This window comes from Lepidochelys kempii, chromosome 18 (assembly GCF_965140265.1).
Source record: "Lepidochelys kempii isolate rLepKem1 chromosome 18, rLepKem1.hap2, whole genome shotgun sequence".
Taxonomy (NCBI): Eukaryota; Metazoa; Chordata; order Testudines; family Cheloniidae; genus Lepidochelys; species Lepidochelys kempii.
In genome coordinates, this window is record NC_133273.1 from 13174875 (window position 1) to 13195283 (window position 20409).

The 20409-nt window shown below is 44.0% G+C and overlaps 1 protein-coding gene across 3 annotated transcripts in view; it reads left to right on the forward strand.

Annotated features, from left to right (window-relative positions):
* MTOR (mechanistic target of rapamycin kinase) overlaps nucleotides 1–20409 on the forward strand; it is a 106030-nt gene that overhangs the window by 76285 nt on the left and 9336 nt on the right. For all 3 annotated transcript variants that reach the window (XM_073316890.1, XM_073316891.1, XM_073316892.1), the window contains 16 exons: nucleotides 1714–1791; nucleotides 2380–2487; nucleotides 5356–5481; nucleotides 6893–7024; nucleotides 10467–10582; nucleotides 12062–12179; nucleotides 12845–13051; nucleotides 13411–13511; nucleotides 13749–13845; nucleotides 14549–14647; nucleotides 15427–15549; nucleotides 16255–16437; nucleotides 17451–17585; nucleotides 17864–18038; nucleotides 19119–19254; nucleotides 20063–20210. In XM_073316890.1, the coding sequence (XP_073172991.1) occupies nucleotides 1714–1791; nucleotides 2380–2487; nucleotides 5356–5481; nucleotides 6893–7024; nucleotides 10467–10582; nucleotides 12062–12179; nucleotides 12845–13051; nucleotides 13411–13511; nucleotides 13749–13845; nucleotides 14549–14647; nucleotides 15427–15549; nucleotides 16255–16437; nucleotides 17451–17585; nucleotides 17864–18038; nucleotides 19119–19254; nucleotides 20063–20210 (2082 nt within the window). The remainder of the gene's footprint in view (nucleotides 1–1713; nucleotides 1792–2379; nucleotides 2488–5355; nucleotides 5482–6892; nucleotides 7025–10466; nucleotides 10583–12061; nucleotides 12180–12844; nucleotides 13052–13410; nucleotides 13512–13748; nucleotides 13846–14548; nucleotides 14648–15426; nucleotides 15550–16254; nucleotides 16438–17450; nucleotides 17586–17863; nucleotides 18039–19118; nucleotides 19255–20062; nucleotides 20211–20409) is intronic.

The following is a 20409-nucleotide window of genomic DNA, read 5'->3' on the forward strand; positions in this document are numbered from 1 at the left end:
TGGCTAGAGACGTGAACAACAGTATCTCCTTGTCAGTCTGTGCATTCTTGTGTTTGCCAAGCCTTTTCAGAGTAGTGTTAATGAATGCCAGATGCTGTAACGGACCCCATACTTTTTGGTTTAGGTGCATGGCCCATCTTTACCTTCTTGTGCATCTCCTGTACCTGATCTTCCTTGCAGCAGTGAGAAGTCTTTGTAATCCTGAGGGTACGTCTACACTGCAATTAGAGGTGTGACTGCAGCAAGTGGAGACGTACATAATCTAGTTTTGAACTAGCTAGCTCCAGTAACAATAGCAGTGAACCTGTGGGCTAGCCACTTGAGTACATAACTCTGGGTGGGGTTATACAACCCATTCTGCCACCGTGCTGCTGTGGCTTCCCTGCTATTGTTGTTTGAGCTAGCTAGATCAAAGCTAGCTTTGCTATGTCTGCACAGTCTGCAGCTGCAACTTTGATTGTCATGTACCTGTACCCTTAGATTGAGACTTGGCATAAGGGGAAGGAAAGAGTCTGCTGAACAGAGCCATGTTTGTCTGAGTGCATCTTTGACAGACATAATTCACGGGGAACGTCTTCCCTTTGCAGGTGTGAAGCATGTAGATTACTTTCCAAGGAAACTTGTGTAGTATTTCTCAGAATTCTGTGCTGACTTGCAGAATGAGATAAAGGAATGGTCCAATCTGCCTTGGCAGAACACGTACATATCTTGAGTGTTATGCACAAGAAAACGGGCCTAGTGTTTAATGGATGAAGGTTTGTAATTAACCTTTAACATTTTGAAAGGGAAAAGTTACAGATGAGAGATTATATAATTAATGGCACCAGAGCAGGGCCTTGTTTCATGCACTCAGAGTGTCTTCTTTGTACTGAGAGATGTGGGGTTTTCAGGGTCTAGAACATTCATAAGACGTTACTGGGGCGTGTAGAGCTGTGAAGTCCATCTAAGTCCAGGTCTCCACTAGCACTTATGTCAACAAAACTTTTGTTGCTCAGGAGTGTGAAAAAAACACCTCCCTGAGTGAGACAAGTTTTGCCGGCATAAACCCTTGTGTGCACAGTGCTATGTCGGCGGGAGACGTTCTCCTGCCACTTGTCGAGCTGTTTTGTTATGTCAATGGGAGAGCTCTCTCCCGTCAGCATCATGCGGCTACACAAGTGTTCTTACAGTGGCACAGCTGTACTGATACAGTGATACAGCTGTACTGATACAGCTGTGCCGCTGGAAGCTTGTAAATGTAGACATGGCCTTAGATACCTGCACGCTATCAAAGAAACAAAGCTCCTGAGGCTTTTCTGTAACTGGTTCTTTCACACTTATTACCAAAATTCCAACTCCTCCTTCCCTTATAAATGTTATAGTTGGGCTTTGCAAGGACACTGGGGTCAAAAGCACGGCAAACACTGGTGACGCAGTCTATGTCTGAGGGGCTTTAGCAAATCCAAACTTCCATAGACAGGACACATGTTTAGATTATAAATGCAAGTCCCAATTTTTCCCCCATACTCGCCGTTGGATTCTCCAGTTTTCTGTTAGTTTCCATTTTAGAGCTAATTCTCCCTATAGGTGACACTCCTTTTCTGGTGCCTGATGGAGTTTGGGGTGGCTCCAACCTTCCTTGTGGGAAAATAGAGAGTGGACAGTTGAGCGTTAGTATGAACTGTTACTGTCTGTGGACAAGGCACACCCCTGAAGTCTCAGCTTCCGTTTCAGTGCATTGACAAGGCCAGAGACCTGCTAGATGCTGAGCTGACCGCCATGGCAGGAGAGAGTTACAGTCGGGCCTATGGGGTGAGTATCTGACCTGCAGCCTTCATGTTAGTTTAGGCTATTTATGTAAGCTCAGAGCTTCCTGACTGTTTTTGTGTATCAAATACAAAGGCCTATGCAGGCCACGCGGACCCACAGACTAAATGGCTCTTGTATGTGGGGATTGTGGCTTTTTGGAAAAGGGTCTGAATCCACTGAGAAGTAGAGAGAGAAAAATGTGACTGAACACTGGGATTCAGCACCCCACTACCAACCCTTACCTCTGCCCTGGTCAAGTTTTGTGGTTAGTTCTGTCTCCGGGTGGAAAAGCTCAGCTTTCACACCCCAGTGGAAAGTCATCCTTAAGGTCAACGTTTAGAAGCATTGTGGGGGAGGCTCAGGCTCAAGTGAAGATGGAGATGAATCTTCACTTGAATCAGAATTGGGGGTTTTGTTGCAGCAGTTTGAGGAAACCTAGAAGACAGTGGATTATCAAGGTACCTGAATGGCAACTGCCTGTTCTTTCCCTCTTGGTCAGTAGATAACACCAAGGTTTTTAGGCCAAGTGCTGATCTTTAGTCCTGGATTCACTGTGCATTGATTGGGATGGAATGTGATTGTTTCGTTCAGGCTATGGTATCCTGCCAGATGCTATCAGAGCTGGAAGAGGTTATCCAGTATAAACTTGTACCAGAACGACGCGAGATCATCCGCCAGATATGGTGGGAGAGACTGCAGGTAAATCTACCAGAGACTGCTATAAACCTCTGTATACCTCCTGCCGATGGCACAGATGCTCAGGCAGTGCGCACCCACAGCTTCCATTGATGTCTGCTAGAGTTGTGAGTGCTCAGCACTTCTGACAATCAGACTCTGCGTCCCCCCACAGCATAACAATCTGCTCTCTCTCTTCTTTACAGACGTGTCCTCAGCATGTATTTAATGCCTCTGGCCACCGCCATGGTGTATGTGCTCATTTTAAAGCCTGGCACAGGATCTTTCAAATTTGCCTGCTCCAAAGCAGGTTCTAAAGAGATCTGAGTGGAGTAGAGGTTTCAGTGAAACCTGCAGGGCTGCTTGTACAAACTTTCTGTCTAGCTTTCGGGTGCTAGAATATTACACTTGTCCACTCCTCTTCTTTCATTTTCATGTTTGCATGTTAAATATAAATGAATATTCTGTTTATGCCACATGATGGAATGATTGGGATGAGTAATACTGAGAAAAAAGACGCTGCATCAGTGTGCAAAGAGTCATAGAAATGTCCTGTATGCAGTGGTGTTGCAGCCGTGTTGGTCCCAGTATGTTAGATAGACAAGGTGAAGTGAGGTAATATCCGTTGCTGGGATATTACCTCACTCACCTTGTCTTGCTAATAGAAATTTCCTAGCATTTTAGGTCACCTTATCCACCCCACCTGGGCAGTGCAGGATTGTTCCTCTATTATTCTCCACTGATTTGTCCTGTCCACCTTTTTAAGTGCCCCAAGCAAGGGAACTTTCGCCAGTTCCACTGGAAAGCTAATGCGTCTTTTGCCTAGAGAGCATAAGCCCAAGACACGTGCTAGGATTTAAGACCACCTAAATATTTTGAGTGGGTATCCTTTCTGGAGGGAGCTTTTCTGTGAGAGGGTGGGCCTGTACATGAAGTAACACATACAGTACCTTCTAGCATGTCCAGAGAGATGTTCCTCTCAGGGGGGAAATTATAGTCAGAATGAAGTGTATAAACTGCATTGGACTTCAGTGTTCCTTCTGGAGGGAGAATTCTCACTGCTATATGGGCCCCCACACTGAAGGGTGTTTACCTGTTGCTACTGTGAACATTTCAACTATTTAGGGAGCTGTGACAATGCTTTTTGCTTCCAAACTGCATTCTTGTCTGGAAAAGCTGAGAACATTCCTCTGGAGAGGAGAGGCTGAGTGTGATGGGGAGAGTAATGTCTATGAGTAAAGCTGTTTATGGTCCTGAGAACAGTACATACAGTTCTTGTACATTTTATTGTGTCTTAGTAATAATTATAAAATGCCTGTTAGATGATTTGGTGGAAGGTTGATTTGGGCATTAGGGAGGGCTGCAAGGAACAGGCTTTTCTGTCTAATTTGCGTGCACCCAGTTTTGAAAAGTCAGTGGGGTACTTAGCTATTTAATCAGAGATGAGAAGACTTTCTTTTTTCCCTTGGTATGAGATTTTCCCTTCAAGATCACATGCTGATTGAGCATTTGACTTGCCTGCAAAGAAGCAGATTTGTGTTGCTGCTTCCAGATAGAATCCCTTGCTGTTACAAAATTTGTGCTTGTCTCCAGTGGGCACAGTCTACCGTAGATCTCTGGGATGGATTAAGTCTAAGTCAGTCCTGCATCCATCTAAACTTCAGAGGCTTCATAAAGACTTAGAGGCCTCTTAAAGCTTATCTATCCCACCCTTAAGAACTTGATCAACCCAGTCAGCCCAAGCCCCAGTGGGTGGCCAGTGCACTGCCACCCGCAGTTTTGCATCTGAGGCTTGGTCTACACTACAGAGTTAGGTCGGTGTAAGGCAGCTTACATCGGCCGAACTTTGTAAGTGTCTACAGTGCAACGTTGCTCCCACCGATGTAAGTCGCCCACGAGGCCAACCTAATAACTCCACCGCCACAAGAGGCATAGTGCGTAGGTCGATATAGTTAGTGCAACACAGTGCGTTACTTACGTCACCTAGTGGCTGTCAGCCTCGTGCAGGGCTCAGCTAGAGGTCCCCTTCTCACCACCCTGGGGCTCACAGCAAGAGCCTGGCAGCCCCAGGGCAAGAAGGCTCCAACTGTGAGCTGACAGAGGGAACAAAGTATGGACATGAACCACTGTGGTGGCTGTACTTGGACCTAATTTAGGTCGCCTTAATTTTGTAGTGTAGACAAGACTTAACTCTCTGGACGCATCCATGCACCCTTCAACTTCAGGGCCAGATCCTGTCTTATCTGCTCTGTTGGACTTGAAGCTATTGTGGCACTCAGCACAGGTAGACAGTAACCAGACAACGCCTGCTTTAGCAGTTGGCAATGCAATTTCTGGCAGAGTGTCGTCAAAATCACTTCAGCGTCTGTAAAAAAAAAAAAAAAAAAAAAAACCCAGCAGCAATTAGGGGAAGGAAAAGGTCAATAACAAAAATATCTCTTTGCAGCTTTCAGAACTTTTTTGTTTTTGTACCTTCTCATGTTGGAACTAGTCACTGTTGAAACCAAAAATAAAGTTTGAAGCTGGGTTCGGAAATGTTGTGAAATCCTTGCCTTGTTGTTTTGACAGTGCAGAAGTAACAGCTCTGCTTTTGGATCTGCTTCTACTGTAAAAGGTCTCTCCTTTTTCCATTAGAGAATGTCATTAGACTTGGAGCAACCAGCTGGCATCTAATGAGGTTGACTATTGAGTATGAGGCTCAGGGACTTATCCTCATTCACACATAGCCGTTAAGAATGCAGCCAGTTAGTGCCAGGTGTCTGTCTGCTGTGAAATATGGGTACAGCAGTCATTCTAATCTTGGGGACAGGCTCTTCAGATCTTTGGTTATGGAGGAATGGTCCCTGTGGAAAAGAGAACATTAATAGGTTCTGTCTGCACTTCTTTTCCCAGGGCTGCCAGCGGATTGTAGAGGACTGGCAGAGAATACTTATGGTCCGGTCTCTCGTTGTCAACCCTCACGAGGACATGAGAACTTGGCTCAAGTATGCCAGCCTCTGTGGCAAGAGTGGGAGACTGGTGAGTCGGAAGTCTGTGGGAAACCACTGTCATCAGGGGACAAATAGTCATCCTAAGAGAGACTTACAGCCAAGTTCTGTTCCCATGCTGGGTCTGAAAACTTTAATGTAATATAGTATTAGTATTAGTAACACGTGGCTCTTACATTGCACTTTCAGTCCTATGTAAATAGTTATGTTAGTATCCTTGTTACGCTCCTAGTTTGGGCAGTAACCTCAATACTATTTATTACCAAAAAGAAACATAAACCACAAAGAATTCCCACTCTTTATTGGCTACTGACTTGAAAACATAACATCTAGGGCCAGGAGAAAATATATGGTCTGTTGTGGGGATGGGGCGGTTATCCTTGTAAATACAGGAAATAGTAATCCGGATGCTGGAGTGTGTATCTCTCCATAACCCTCAATACAGATAACAGCGGTACCATTTCTCTCTCATGTTTTACCAAACCACATCCCTCTCCCCTGTGTATTGATACAGTTGCTTACTACTTTCTGACAACTTGTTCCATGTCCCAGGTGGCCTTTGAGCACAGAAGCTTGTTCTAAATTGCTTCAGAGCCACTGTTCTCTGCCGCAATCCATAACCTCTAGTTTGACAGTTATTGTAAACTGGGTTCTGTACTGAGAATGTTGGTGTAAATCATGAAATACTAACACCAGGTACGGGGAGAGACTCTGTGACCTGGGGATACTTCTCCACAGTGACCATGCAGAATTGTTAAATCAGACGTTATATATTGTGACAGGGTTGGGCCAGATGGCTATAGGAGAATAACAGAAGGCAGATATATAATCCCCAGGCTAAGTAGGTCCCTTTTCCCTGGGTAAGGTAACAGGGAAGGTTCCAGAACAATCAGGAGCCTTCTGGAGACAATTAAGACAGGCTGATTAGAACACCTGCAGCCAATCAAGAACCTGCTAGAATCAATTAAGGCAGGCTAATCAGGGCACCTGGGTTTTGAAAAGGAGCTCACTTCAGTTTGTGGTGTGCGTGTGAGGAGCTGAGAGTGAGAACGTGGACTGTTGGAGGACTGAGGTGTACAAGCATCATCAGACACCAGGAGGAGTCGACCTGGACTGTGAATTCAGAAAAACAGCCAAGCTGAGGGCTGCCGTGAAGCTCCAAGGCAAGCAAATCCACCAATAAGCGCAAGACCCACGAAGGTAGAGCAGAAACTTTGTCACAATATATGAAACTCACATGGGCATACCGTGGAAGTGTAGCCTTGCACATGTTCCAGGGCACAGCTGCACTTTCTGCATGATGTGACCTGCCTATGTCTGCCTTAGTACAGAGAAGCAATGTCACTTTAAGTGGTTGTCATTAGAGACTGTTATGAACAAGGGCGTGTGGAGGTGAAAGCAAGTTTGTTGTAACCTGGTTTTTGATTTGTCATTCTTTCAAGGCTTTGGCCCACAAGACACTTGTACTGCTCCTGGGAGTAGACCCATCTCGACAGCTGGATCACCCGTTGCCAACTGTTCATCCCCAAGTGACGTATGCCTACATGAAACACATGTGGAAGAGTGCCCGCAAGGTACGTGTTCTTATTTACAGCCTCAGAATCCTTTCCACTCACCACAAGCGGCCCCGGACTCTTGGTCTGTCAGTCACACACATACCCCCATGGTGAGGGCCAGTAAAAAAAAACAAGAAAAATGGTTGCAGCCTCAATAAAGAAAAGGCAAAATAGATTTTTGTGATGGGTATGGATTAAAACATTCAACAGATGAAAACATCCAACCAAGAGACAGCTGGAAAGTACCGAGGGCTTTGTCAGGAGAATAACTTGGTTGTGAGGAGCCTGGGATGAATGTTCTAACGTTGCAACACAGAGAGTTTACATACTCAAATCCAGTAAGCTCTAGACTGGATGACTTATCTTATTTTAATATACATTAGAGCCTCTGTTTATTCTCAAATGTTCTACCACGTCTTTTTCATTTTTTCTGTCTTTGGGCTTGCCAGCTCTGGGACTGTGCCATTTGCAAGCACTTAGTCTCACCACCCTTCCGTTAAATGTAAAAAGCAGAAGGAGCTGCCTATGTGTAGAACAGAGTGCAACTCACTTTTGCACCAGAGCGGTCTCCTACTCTATTCAATAAATGCCATGAGGTATTTCCATGGTATCATTCTCGGTCATACCTCCAGGTATGTCTCATCTCCACTGACTGCCTATGTAAGGGAAAGGGGACCTCTGATTAATGCTTTCAAGTCTTCTACTTGATCTGTGATGGCGAAAGAAGGTGCTTGGTAGGCACGGTGTGAGGGACAGTTGTAGAGAGCAGCATGAAAGAAGGTGTGCAGAGAGTAAAAGAAGCAGCTAGAGAAAGGATTGTGTGGCGTATGAAAGAGGGCATGAGCAGACAGGAAGAGGCTGAGACAAGATTACGCAGGGTTATGAGAGCAAGGTGCTTCAGTATGACACAATAGAAGAAGACAGTGAAGACTGAAGGAGAGGGAGGACAGGGTCAGAGATACCCCCTCCAATACCTGAACTGTTCTCTCTCTTTATTGCATTATATAGCCTCTTTGGTGCAGGGGCTATGCCTCTCTGTTTCTAGTTTGTAAAGCTCTGTGTATATTTATAGTGCTGTGTAAGCAATACCCCATCCCAAGAACAGTATTCGAACTGCATGTAAGTTTCAGCATTGGTTGTGAGCTCTGTTCTGTTTGGAGACATAGACCCATGACTATTAAATAGGCTCTTTGCACACCTTTAAATGTAAGTGCTTGATTTTTGAAATGCAGGCTACAGCTGCAGCACTGTCCTAGCAGAAGCCAGATTACAATGTGACAGGGACTGCAGTCTAGAAAATTTGGATGCCTGTGTTTATCTGGACAAAACACTGAAAATGTGGGAACATTCTTGTATTGCTGGGGGATGGACTAACTGATCAAATGGTGGTGGTTGTTTTTTTGTTATGAATCTATGAAATAGAACACATGCAGACATATGGCTGTTTGTAGAATGTTATGTGGCCAGGCATGTAACCTCGATGTGGCTGTATGACTTTTAGTGCAGATCTGTAGTCGTAGACGGCTGAGTTTTCTCCTGCCACACTCAGGTTTGGAATAAGTCATAACTTGCCTGAAACTTGCTCTGTTGTTAGCTGTCTGCTTCTAACTTGACACTTCCCAAATCCACTGAAAGACAAAATGAGGTCTAGATGGTGACCTTCCACTCAGCACCTATAGACTAATATTAGCTTTTCTCTGAGAGGGGGTGTAGTGAGAGAATAAACCCCACAAAACCTCTCCTAGCAAAGACTTTTGCCAGCCACTGCAGGACAAAGAGATTCCTCCCACTACAAAACTGCACATTGATTTATAAATCCACGTGTTTAAATAAACTGCTCACTTTGATACTCTGGAGTACATTGCCTCAGAATTCATGTCAATTGAAACAGAAGAGTTTTATTCTATATGGTGACCAGGGGAAGCAGATTGCCAGGCATGGGTAGTAATGGGAGGTGGGAGCATCAGATTTTTAAAAGTATGTCTTCACCCATTTTAGATAAACCTTAATTACATTCAGCAGAAGAGTACTACCATTTTACTGGCAGATACTTGATGGGGATGGGTATCTTATTAGCCACATAAAGATCCCTCTGCTCTCCCTGTGTTCGGATTAGCAGCATGACAATTTTCCAGGTTCTGCCTCTCAGTTAAAACCCTTTTTCCTGATGGTTGATTGAATTCAGCATGCTGTAAAGTAAGGTTGACATTTGCACTGAGCTGATGAGTCATTCCAATTCAGGTGGCTCCTGTCTCATCCTCTTAAATAGCTCCGTTAATGAGAAAAATGCTCATTCCCATAGACAGAAGAGAAACAAATTGGCCTCTTAATAGCCCATTGTGCAGTTCCTGACCTGAAGAGACCTTTTAGATTTCAAGGGCTTTAGGTTTAATTGCTTCCAGTGGAGCGCAGATACCTCTTTTGACTTTTAACTTCAATTTTTCGTACTTTTAATTTTTTTTCATTGAGTTGAAAGTATTTTTTCCCAAATCTTGCTATCAGGAGTTGCTTCCGCACTAAACTCTCTCTAACCCTTCAGCAAAAGAGCCATATGCTGTTCTATGAGGCTTCCAAAACAACCTGCAGACAAGTCTGGACCTTTCAACTAGTTAAAGATCTACAATACTTCAGGACTGGCACTATGAGCCAGGCCTGGAGTCTAAGGGGAGAACAGGGAAGCCCAAAAAGATGCGAGTTTCCTTAGGCAGTTTTCCCTCAAACCAGTTTTCTCAAGCAAAGTGTGTTTTAGATGGGCTTCCCGTAATCTCTGGTACCATCAATCTGCTTGCCATTCTGACATATTTACAGATTACAAAATCCCTCCTAAATTTGGTGGGCCACCAGATTACGTAAGAATGTGTGCTCTGCATTAGCCACCTCTTTGCTTCCAAGTGAATTTCAAGGTGCTGGTTACATTCATTGACGTCCTGGATAATCTGGGATTTGCCCCAATGTCCTATGGTAAATCAGTAGAGAGGCTTTTGTTCAGTTCCTAAAATCAAATTTTCCAGGCCCAGCAGTAGACCTTCTCAGTTAAAGGTTCTCATTTGTAGAGTTGACTTTTTCAGGTCGCCAGAGTCAGGGTTTGTTGGCCTTAACAACATAGTGCTAGGGCATGTCTCTACAGCCAGGCTTTTGGCTGAATGTATGAGATGAAGGTGAGTCCCCTGAAGTTAAGTCCTGAGTAGCAGTTCAGTTGCCAAATTTGTGAGGTGGCGATTCAAGGTTCATACATGCTAAAGACTGATAGGTGCCATGAAAGAATATAGAATAAATCCATTTATACATCCATCATATAAAGCAAAGTTACTCCATATGGGTGTAAATGGTTAGAGGGCATTGAGGGGAAAATGAAGATCTGCTTTGGCTCCCATTAATACCTTTATTTCTAATGGATAGCCTTCTCCCTTGTGAAGCTGTATTTAACTCATACATTCATACTGTCGACATCCGATTGCAGATCGATGCCTTCCAGCATATGCAGCACTTTGTGCAGACAATGCAGCAACAAGCACAGCATGCCATCGCAACCGAAGACCAGCAGCACAAGCAGGAACTCCACAAACTCATGGCACGGTTAGTACCGTGTCCTTTGAGGTCCAGTTCCTGGTTATTGCCACCAGCACAGATTCTGAGGTTGCAGAATCCTTGCAGAAAATACAAGAACAGCAATTCCACTTAGAATGGGGAGGGCCAGAGTTGTCTTCATTTTGCCGATAGAGGCCAGTTGTGTTATGTCACATGCCTGTCCAGTGTGTAATTCCAGCAGCTAAACCTTCTGCGAATTCAGAGGCTCTGCTGAATGACAGAGGTTAATGACACTGAGACACCATTTAAGCAAGCTTGTGTTTGTCTCAGGCAGCTGGTTGTATATTTCCTGCAGTGTGGCTGATTGATTGAAGAAGCCAGAGGTCCCAGCATGACTAATTCTTTGTTTTTGGGGGGTTCCAGTCAGCAGTAAAGAAACACTTTCCACATGGCTGACTCAGCCTGGCCGCATCCAAGCTTTTGGCAGCTCAGGCACTCGGTGCAGCTGTGCTTCTGACTATTGGGTGCCCAGCTTGAGGTAGCCTCTTAAAAAATAGTGTTACGTTAAAAATACATCTAGTAAAAATGTCAGTTTCCCTTCTGAGTTCTTGGGGCCTGGAGATTCTATCATTTCCTGTCCGAGTAAGAAACTGAATGATCAAAAGATGATGATGTTTTACTGCTGAAGGGAACTTTAAAAAGGACCTGTATTTTTTCTTAACTGTATCTTTTTTCCAGAATGAGAGGTCTATAACAGCCATTCTCTTCCTAGACCACCTGTCATGATCTAGCTTGAAAGGCAAGTGCTGATGAGTTCAGCACTGAATTTTTCCTGTGTAACACTCACTGAAAATCGAAAGCGGTAGAAAGGACTCGGCTGCATTACTGTGACACTTAAAGCTTCCCAAGGGACCTAAGCATTAAACCTTTCAGAGCATCCCTCCTTTTGCAATGAATATATTTTAGTTCCTGTCCTCAGGGCAGGAGTGAACAGTGATTCTTGGCTCTGGCCAAGACCAGTCTCCATGCCCCCTAGTGACTGGTTTTCATAGTGCTTTCCTTCAGGGCCTGCTGGCGGTGGGTGGGTTATGTGATGCTTGTATCTGCGGCCATTCAGTACATTATGTCAGGCACCTCATATGGTGACAGTGTCCCCTGTACTGCGAGTTTCATATGAGGCTTTCAGAACATTTTATGAACATTAATTAAGCCTCCTGATGCCCCTGTGGACACTTGCTAGCTTCATCGTATAACTGGGTATACTAAGGTGCAGAGAGTTCGTGACTTGGCCAGAATCAAAGCAAGTTAGTGGCAGAGTTTAGAAACGGAACCTTTGGAGTCTTGACCCTTGTGAGCTACTTAACTACAGTGTAGCTCTTCCCCATCTGTGTTTAACGGTGGCTTATCGAATGGGTTTCCAGATTATTCTTTTCAGAGCTTGGACTAGAATTCTGCATTTTAAACCGACAGTCTGATTTCTTAGTGCTTGTTCTGTTTTAGGGTTAATCATTTCCCTGGCTTTTTCAGGTGTTTCCTGAAACTGGGAGAGTGGCAGCTTAATCTGCAAGGCATCAATGAAAGCACTATCCCCAAAGTCCTGCAGTACTACAGTGCCTCAACTGAGCACGACCGCAACTGGTACAAGGTAGCCATGGAGAGAACTCATTACTAAACTGCGGAGGCAATATAACGAGCGCTGTATCCCAAAATACAGCGCAATGCAATACAACATTGTGCGGCCCATATAACCTTCTGCCCTCTTAAAATAGCTTAGACACTGGTATATCACTGACCCCAGTGTAAGTGACCCTGCAGCTCAGGTCAAAATGCAACTGCTGATGTTTGCAGACCAGTGGAACGGGACTGCAGTTCAACCCGTGCTGTCACATTTGGGATCTTCTCTCTTGTGGGTTAATTATGGCTCCTTAGGTAAATGACGGAAATTAATCTATGGGGAAGTGTTTAAACTTGCTCCACAAAGTGTTGTAATTCTATAGGATTTCCACTGTGAAGCCAGAAGCTCCTTTGAGGAGTTCCTATACATTTGAGACCAGATAGCCCCTTGGGCAGCCTGCTCCTCAGCACCTACCCTTCTGTCTCTCCCTCATTGTCCTCTCCTTATATTTCATTTCCTCATACTTCCCCTTGTCTTGAATTTTAGCTCTTCAGTTTGATCTTTGATGAGGTGGGGAATGGGGCATGATTTAATTCTGCTGCAGCAGGGATCCTTTAATCACTAGAAAGTGGGGCCTGCGTAGAGGCTTCATCGTTTTGGGGATTCCTATTGATATTCTGCTCTCCCATCGTCAGGCCTGGCACGCTTGGGCAGTGATGAACTTTGAGGCTGTGCTTCACTATAAGCATCAGAACCAGGCCAGAGATGAGAAGAAGAAGCTGCGTCATGTCAGTGGAACCAGCATCACCAGTGCCAACACGGAGGGCAGCAACAGCGACAGCGAGGCAGAGAGCACAGAGAACAGTCCCCTTCCATCTCCTGTGCAAAAGAAAGTCACGGAGGTACGGCCCTCCCTGCCTGCCTGCTGGGGATGAGTGGCACCACTTGATGGGTGCATTGTTTCAAAGGCATATCAAGCAACTTTCCTGTCTGGGAAGTCTCTAATGACACACATCATAGGAGGTATAATTTGAAGCACACATTATAGGACCTTTGACACACATTATAGGAAGTATAATTTGAAGCAGAAAGTTTTAGTTCTTCTTCGTGTTTTATAACTTTTGCCCATACATTCAAGTATAATAAGAACCCTAGCTGCTGTTGCACTGCAGGGGAGGTGGTGAGGAAAGAACATGGGGAACTCCATCCTTCACCCTCAGATGCTTTTGTAGAACTAAGGCAGCTATTTTCATTCCCACAGGATTTGTCCAAGACCCTCTTGCTGTATACAGTCCCTGCTGTCCAGGGTTTCTTCCGCTCTATCTCTCTGTCTCGAGGCAACAATCTACAGGATACTCTCAGGTACCTAGTAAAGCACATACCAAACAAAATCAAGCTGCTAGTGATATCCAGAACTCACTCGCTTTAGGACTCCCTGTAACATGTTCCTGCTCTTTTCACGTACAGCTAAACAAGTTGAAGACTGAACATTCAGTCCGAGCTTGTTTATAACTACATGCTCTTGGTTGGGGGGAAGAAGAGACTGCTGTGGGTTCTGAAAACAAGACACTGGAATGTCCTGTTTTTTTCTTTCTTCAGGGTTCTTACTCTATGGTTTGACTATGGTCACTGGCCTGATGTCAATGAAGCTCTGGTTGAAGGGGTCAAGGCAATCCAAATAGACACCTGGCTGCAGGTAAGGCGTGGGAGGGGTTGGGGTAGATTCCACTTCTGACCTAACTTTGTCTTACCTAGCCCTTTGGAATCTCAATGACTGTAATATCCCAAATGGCACCCTGCCGAAGGAACCTTTGTACGTGATCTGATGAGAGCAGGGTGCTCACAGCAGGAATTGTAACTCTTTTAATAAGCACCTTGGGCAGAAACTGGAGCAGCATTCCCAGGTGACTGTCTGAGCTGATTAGTGCCAGAGAGAGAGAAAGGATGAGGGATTTTAAAGTTAGAGATAACGTGCAGTGATGTGCTACTCTTCTGTGATCCAGACCCTCAGTCCATTTCAGGATGACTTTATAGACTGCACTTCATACAAGAGGCTCCACTTTTTATTTGCTTTACATTTACCCTTGTTCAAGGTGTGGGAGAAGCCTGCAACAGTTTGGAACGGGGGTATCACCCATCACTGTGTGCAAGAATTAACATCTACCACAAGGGACTGGTTGCACATGATAGTCGTCATCTCACATAGCTGTTCTGTCCCTCTGATATCACCATTTGGATCTTTGTATCTAGTTGGTAGAATGCGTGCTGGGATCTCTGGCTACTTTGCAGTGGACAAACAGAGCCTTAGAGATCTCTGAGGAGATTGGTTGGACTGAGCAGCTTGTGAACTATACATGCGAGTGTGACAGGGATTTTTATTTTCTCACCTTTGCTATCAGGTGATCCCTCAGCTCATTGCAAGAATCGATACCCCTCGGCCTTTAGTGGGGCGCCTTATTCACCAGCTCCTCACAGATATTGGAAGATATCACCCGCAGGTAAGCTGTGGCCTTGAGGAAGATTCTCAATAGAGTCTTGGTCAAGTAAAGCTTCCTTATTCTATTAGATGTTTATAATGAGAGTGACTAGGGAGTGAAGGTGTGAGGAGCAGATGCTGGCACAGGACTGGTTATAGTTTATATCAAAAGAGCTTTATTACTGCTTCCTCTCCTGAATAGCTTACTCATTCCCCGAAAGATTTATTCCCTCAGCCCCCTCACAGGAAAGATGGAAATGAGGGGCAGATGGGACATGCAGCATAGAGATCAGGCAGAATTTAAAGTCGTCTTCTCTGTCTGTTGGGACACCTGATGGTGAAAATTGCTTCCTTAAATCTAACTCCATTAAGTAATTATTACTGTTAATGAACAGTAGCTGCTGCTAACATACGAGCTGCATTTCCTACCTTGGTGTAGAGAATCTGTCCTAGCATGCTGGGGAGGAGAATTTTCTGTTCCTCTAGAAGTTTTTGGCACCAGTTCGTCACCACTGGAATTATCCTGCTACCTGATCGGTGAAAATCCAAGCGTTTCAGATAATGTTACTTTCTGTTGGAAAAACAAATATGTTTAATCCTTCAGTTATCCATTTCAATAAATGAGTTACTTTTTCTGCCGCAAAACTGTCATTTCTTAGTAGAATGATATTGAACCAGGCTTGTCACCTGGTTTCTATGTACTTGGACTTGTTTTGTTTTAGTCTTGTTAGTCTCTTGATCTATGCCGCCCCTGTTATGTGTGTGCAGTTATAAATTATTACTGTGTGATGTGTGTCATAGGCTTTGATCTATCCCTTGACTGTGGCCTCTAAATCCACCACAACTGCACGCCACAATGCTGCCAATAAGATTCTGAAAAACATGTGTGAGCACAGTAACACTCTGGTACAGCAGGCAATGATGGTGAGTGCTCTGTGTATGGTCAATAAAGAATCATTCCATGGACTGATGTACCAGCCATATTAAGGGGTTTTTTGGTCTGTTCTTGTAGCAGTATTTTCTCCCATTAAACCAAAGAAAAATGTTAGTTTTTAAAAATGTTAGATTAGTTGATTCTGAGTGTGATTAATTTGTTGGGAAGGAATGATAGTGTTAGAGTACACAGTCTCAAGGAGACTTTCTAGTGTGATGGGACCATAACCTTTAAATATTGGGGTTGTGATGTTTGTCACAGATGAACCTGAGGAGGTGAGGAGAATGGGGAAAGGGAATCATTGACCCCAAAAAGAGAAACTTTAATTTAATGAGAAAGGGAAACAGGACATCCCAAGTCTGACTTGTTTTGGGGGAAGGGGCCGGTTTATCTTGATTTGCTAAATTCTTAATGAATAACTGAAAGGCAGGAATATATTATGAGGCAAACTTCATGTGATTGCAAACATATTGGCAGGTGGGCAAATCAGTTTATAGTAGTCCAGTGGGGTACTCACAGGAGAAAGTTTATCAAGTAGACAATTGGGAAAAATTCGTGTGGCTTCCTCTAGCCACTAGCAGGGAGTAGGTGAAACCATTCTCAAGGTGAAAGTAGTCTAATACTTTTAAGCCTCTCTGCGTTCATGCAGTTTTTTTCCCCCATAGGAATTTATTATCTTCCCTATCCTAATCCAGGTGAGTGAAGAGCTGATCCGTGTAGCCATCCTCTGGCATGAGATGTGGCATGAAGGGCTGGAAGAGGCATCCCGTCTGTACTTTGGAGAGAGGAATGTGAAGGGAATGTTTGAGGTGCTGGAGCCACTTCATGCTATGATGGAGCGTGGGCCCCAGACTCTCAAGGAAACGTCTTTCAATCAGGTAGCTGCTAGTAGAGTGCAGTCTGAGCTTCCTGTAGCCCCAAAAAACAGAACACCCTGCCTCAAAACCATTCCCAGTACCTTTTATCAAGGTAGTAGAAAAGGCAATGGATTTTTTATTATTGGATGGAAGGCTGCTGTGGATGGCGCATGTGTCTCTCTCTCTCTCAAGCTTCCTTTAACTCCAGTTTTTCACTGTGGAAGCTTGACAGAGTGACTGCTCTGCTGTACAGTAAAGCCGACCTCCAAAGAGTCCCAATTCTAGGCCCCTGGGAGGAGTTTTGACAGTCTCACTGTTTGTTTGCATCCTTTCAATCAGATTGAGGAGCATGTTGAGAATGAAGAGTGCTTCAGGGAGTGAACATGCTTCAAACCCAGTTCTAGACTCTGAAACAGAGGTGGGGGGTTATCCCACCAATTGAGCTAAGGGTGAGGCTCTTGAGATAATTTATACTAGCTTCGTTCCACGACACTTATTTCTGCATTCTTGATCTTTGGGGACTCTAATTCTACCTGGGCGTAATCTGATCAAACAAATGGCACTTGGAGTCTAGTGTCTAACAGATGTTACGTGGGCTTTGTAAAATATACCCACCAAAGGCATCTATGAGAGTGAGTGCCTCCTCCTTTGAAGTGATTTCCTCTGTCTCAGTTACACTGCTTCACCGTCCGCGTCAATGCTGCCACCGGTCAGCATAGCAGCTTATTTGAATTTGTGACTGTTGCTTTAGCCCCACAGCTCCACCATTAAAGGGTATTTCTGCCTTTTCTGGTTTCTTTTGGGGGTGAAATCTGTGTGGGGCAGCATTGTCTAATAGAGTCAACACAGCCAGAAATACTTGCATTCTAATCTTGGTCCTGCCACTGATTTGCCTTGTAACCTTGGGAACGGTTAATGATTGTACAGGATTTTGAGATTAAATAAATGAAGCTCTTTGTAAGTGATAAGTATTTACTTTTCATTTGTTCCTCTGTAGACTGTAGTAAGGGTTCATTTTTCTTCTTCCTCCCCAGGCATATGGCAGAGACTTAATGGAGGCTCAGGAATGGTGCAGGAAGTACATGAAATCAGGAAATGTCAAGGACCTCACCCAGGCCTGGGATCTCTATTACCATGTGTTCAGGCGGATCTCTAAGCAGCTGCCTCAGGTGAGGGGGGAGGTACAGTTCAGGGTTTTACAGTGTAAGCTGTCAATACCCATATGTGTTTATCCAAAATACTCAACAAGGGTATTCCAGAAATACCTGCTGCTGGCTTACACCTTTATGCAGTGCTTTTTGCAAGTAACTGAAATATTGATGGTTGCCTGTGAACTGTTCTATGCCCTCCCTAACATCAGCTTTTTTCATATTTCAGTGGTATGAAATAGACAGACACATAGACGTATATAAAACTTTGGCTTTGTTTGTTTTTTTCTTGCTGGCAGCTCACTTCCTTAGAACTACAGTATGTGTCACCAAAACTCCTCATGTGCCGGGATTTGGAATTAGCGGTGCCAGGAACATATGATCCCAACCAGCCAATCATCCGCATTCAATCCATTGCACCATCACTGCAGGTCATCACGTCCAAGCAGAGGCCCAGGAAATTGACATTAATGGGTGAGAAATGCAAGTTGAGTTTAGCTCAGACTGTATACCTTTTCAGGAAAGTCTTCACTAAAGTCCCTTTAGAAAGTGGATTTTTCACTTTCTGTAAATGATTTTCAGGACAAGCCAGCTGCTCAGATTGCCCTACTTTCCTATTTCTGGAAATATCAATATGTGCTCTCTCCCTAGCTCCTCATCATCAAGAAGCAAGCATGGAACTGGAAGATAAGGGAAATACTTTTATAGAGTGCCTTTCATCCCAGAGTGCTTCAGTTACGTAGCTAAAGTAACACTGAGCCATAGCCATCTCTGGGATGGAGGCTGTCAGCCAACTGGCCCATGGCATGCTACGCAAAAGTGGAAAGGAAGGGAAATTATATAATGAGCATAATATCTTCGATTTTATGTTCCAAACAAACAGGCCCTTGGATTTTTATGTTCTCTCTGAAAAAACATTTAGTAAAATGCATTGTACTCAACTCCTTTAACCCAGCAGAGTGAAAGGCTCTATCGACCTTAACAGGAGTCAAACCCATGGCTGCAGGGAGTAATGTTGTTATAAGACTGATGTTTAAGCCACCAGTTTAGTTCCTTTGGCTACACAGTTTGGAAGAGCAAAAAGAACTTAAAGGAAGAGGGGTATACAGACCAAGAAAGCGGGTGGAGGACTGGATTAGGGTTTGATTTACAGTGTATATGAAGGGCTGAACACAGTGATGTGGAGGTTGTGTGTGAGAGTGTGGAGAGAGATGCAAAAGGTGACAGCAAAAATGCGCGAAAGCAGTAGAGTTTTTGTCATTTTGTCATGTCAGTGTCCTGTTGTCTTATTTATCTTAGCATTGCATCTCCTTCTAAAGAGTGGAGTCTTGGTGACCTTTCTTTAATGAATACCAAGAAATCAAGCCTTGTTTTGTTGCATAATTCCTTAACAAGCGAATTTCCACTTGCAGAAGGAAGTTTATAAAATATATCTACCCAACATTCTGAATCTTGCTGTCATTCTGTCCATTTAAATGTGATTCAGACTTCATCTGATTGTTCATGTAAGATACTGCACTCCACCTCACCACCCCCCTGTATCTTCTCTTGCAGGAAGCAATGGGCATGAGTTTGTATTCCTTTTGAAGGGCCATGAGGACCTTCGCCAGGATGAGAGAGTGATGCAGCTCTTTGGACTAGTCAACACTCTGCTGGCCAATGACCCGACATCTCTGCGTAAAAACCTCAGGTATTTGGTAGGATCTTCTTATTCATTAATGCCGATGCACCTAACACCACTACACTTTCTGCTAGCTGATGAAGAAATGGAAAATCCAGTAACACAACACAAAATGCAACATTTAGGTAACAAATAGCTGGAGATAATGTCTGTCGAAAGGAGGGTTTTTTTATGTTTGTTTTTGTTTTAAATAAACCCCTTTCGTTGGAGTTTCATCATCTTCAAGATGATTGCAATTCAAGGCATTTCTGTTATTGGCTCTGGAGCCTGAGAGCCTTAATAACCTTGCTCGCTTAGGAGAGTCCAGTGACTGTTCTGTTCATATTGTAATGTGGTTTATAATCCTACTTTGGGAGGTACATATAATCTTGTGAAATGGTGGATTCTGGGCAAGAAGATTTTAAAATACCCAGTGCATACTCTCACTGGTGCTCAATTTAAGTAGCCACTGACTGTAGTTCTGCACCCTTGTTTTTCACATGTTAACACACATCGAGCAGAATGCCTTCTGCAATTAATAGATTGTTGTGGGTCATTTACCACAAAGCTTCAGAAAGTGAGCTCTCAGTGAGCTTAACATAAACTGCTTAAAATTATTCTTAAGAATAAACAGTAGTACTCTATCAAGAAGTGTTCGCCAGTTAATTTGAAAAAAGACTGGGTGATAAAGTAATGAATTGGATACATCACATTCCCCAGATTTAGGTGGTGGGTTGCTCTAGATTGGTAGATTTTGAACATCATGAAAATACACCAATTCCTAATGTCCAGCAATTTGAGCCGTGATTTTTTTTTCTCTCTCTCCCCCTCCCCCTAGCATCCAGAGATATGCCGTTATTCCACTGTCTACAAACTCTGGCCTGATAGGCTGGGTTCCCCACTGTGACACTCTGCACGCGCTCATCCGAGACTACAGGGAAAAGAAAAAGATCCTTCTCAATATCGAACATCGCATCATGCTGCGGGTAAAGGGCGCGACAGCACACAATTAGCTGCTCTGTTAGATCGCTAATATCCCTCTGAGTAGTGAAAGTAATGGGACAAGCTCTCTTGTTCCCATTTATTTACCTGTCTTTTGATCCCTTTTCATATTAAAATTACTCTAACTATGCACTAATATAAAATAAAAATGCTAGAATATTCAAAAGCACGCATAAATTAGTG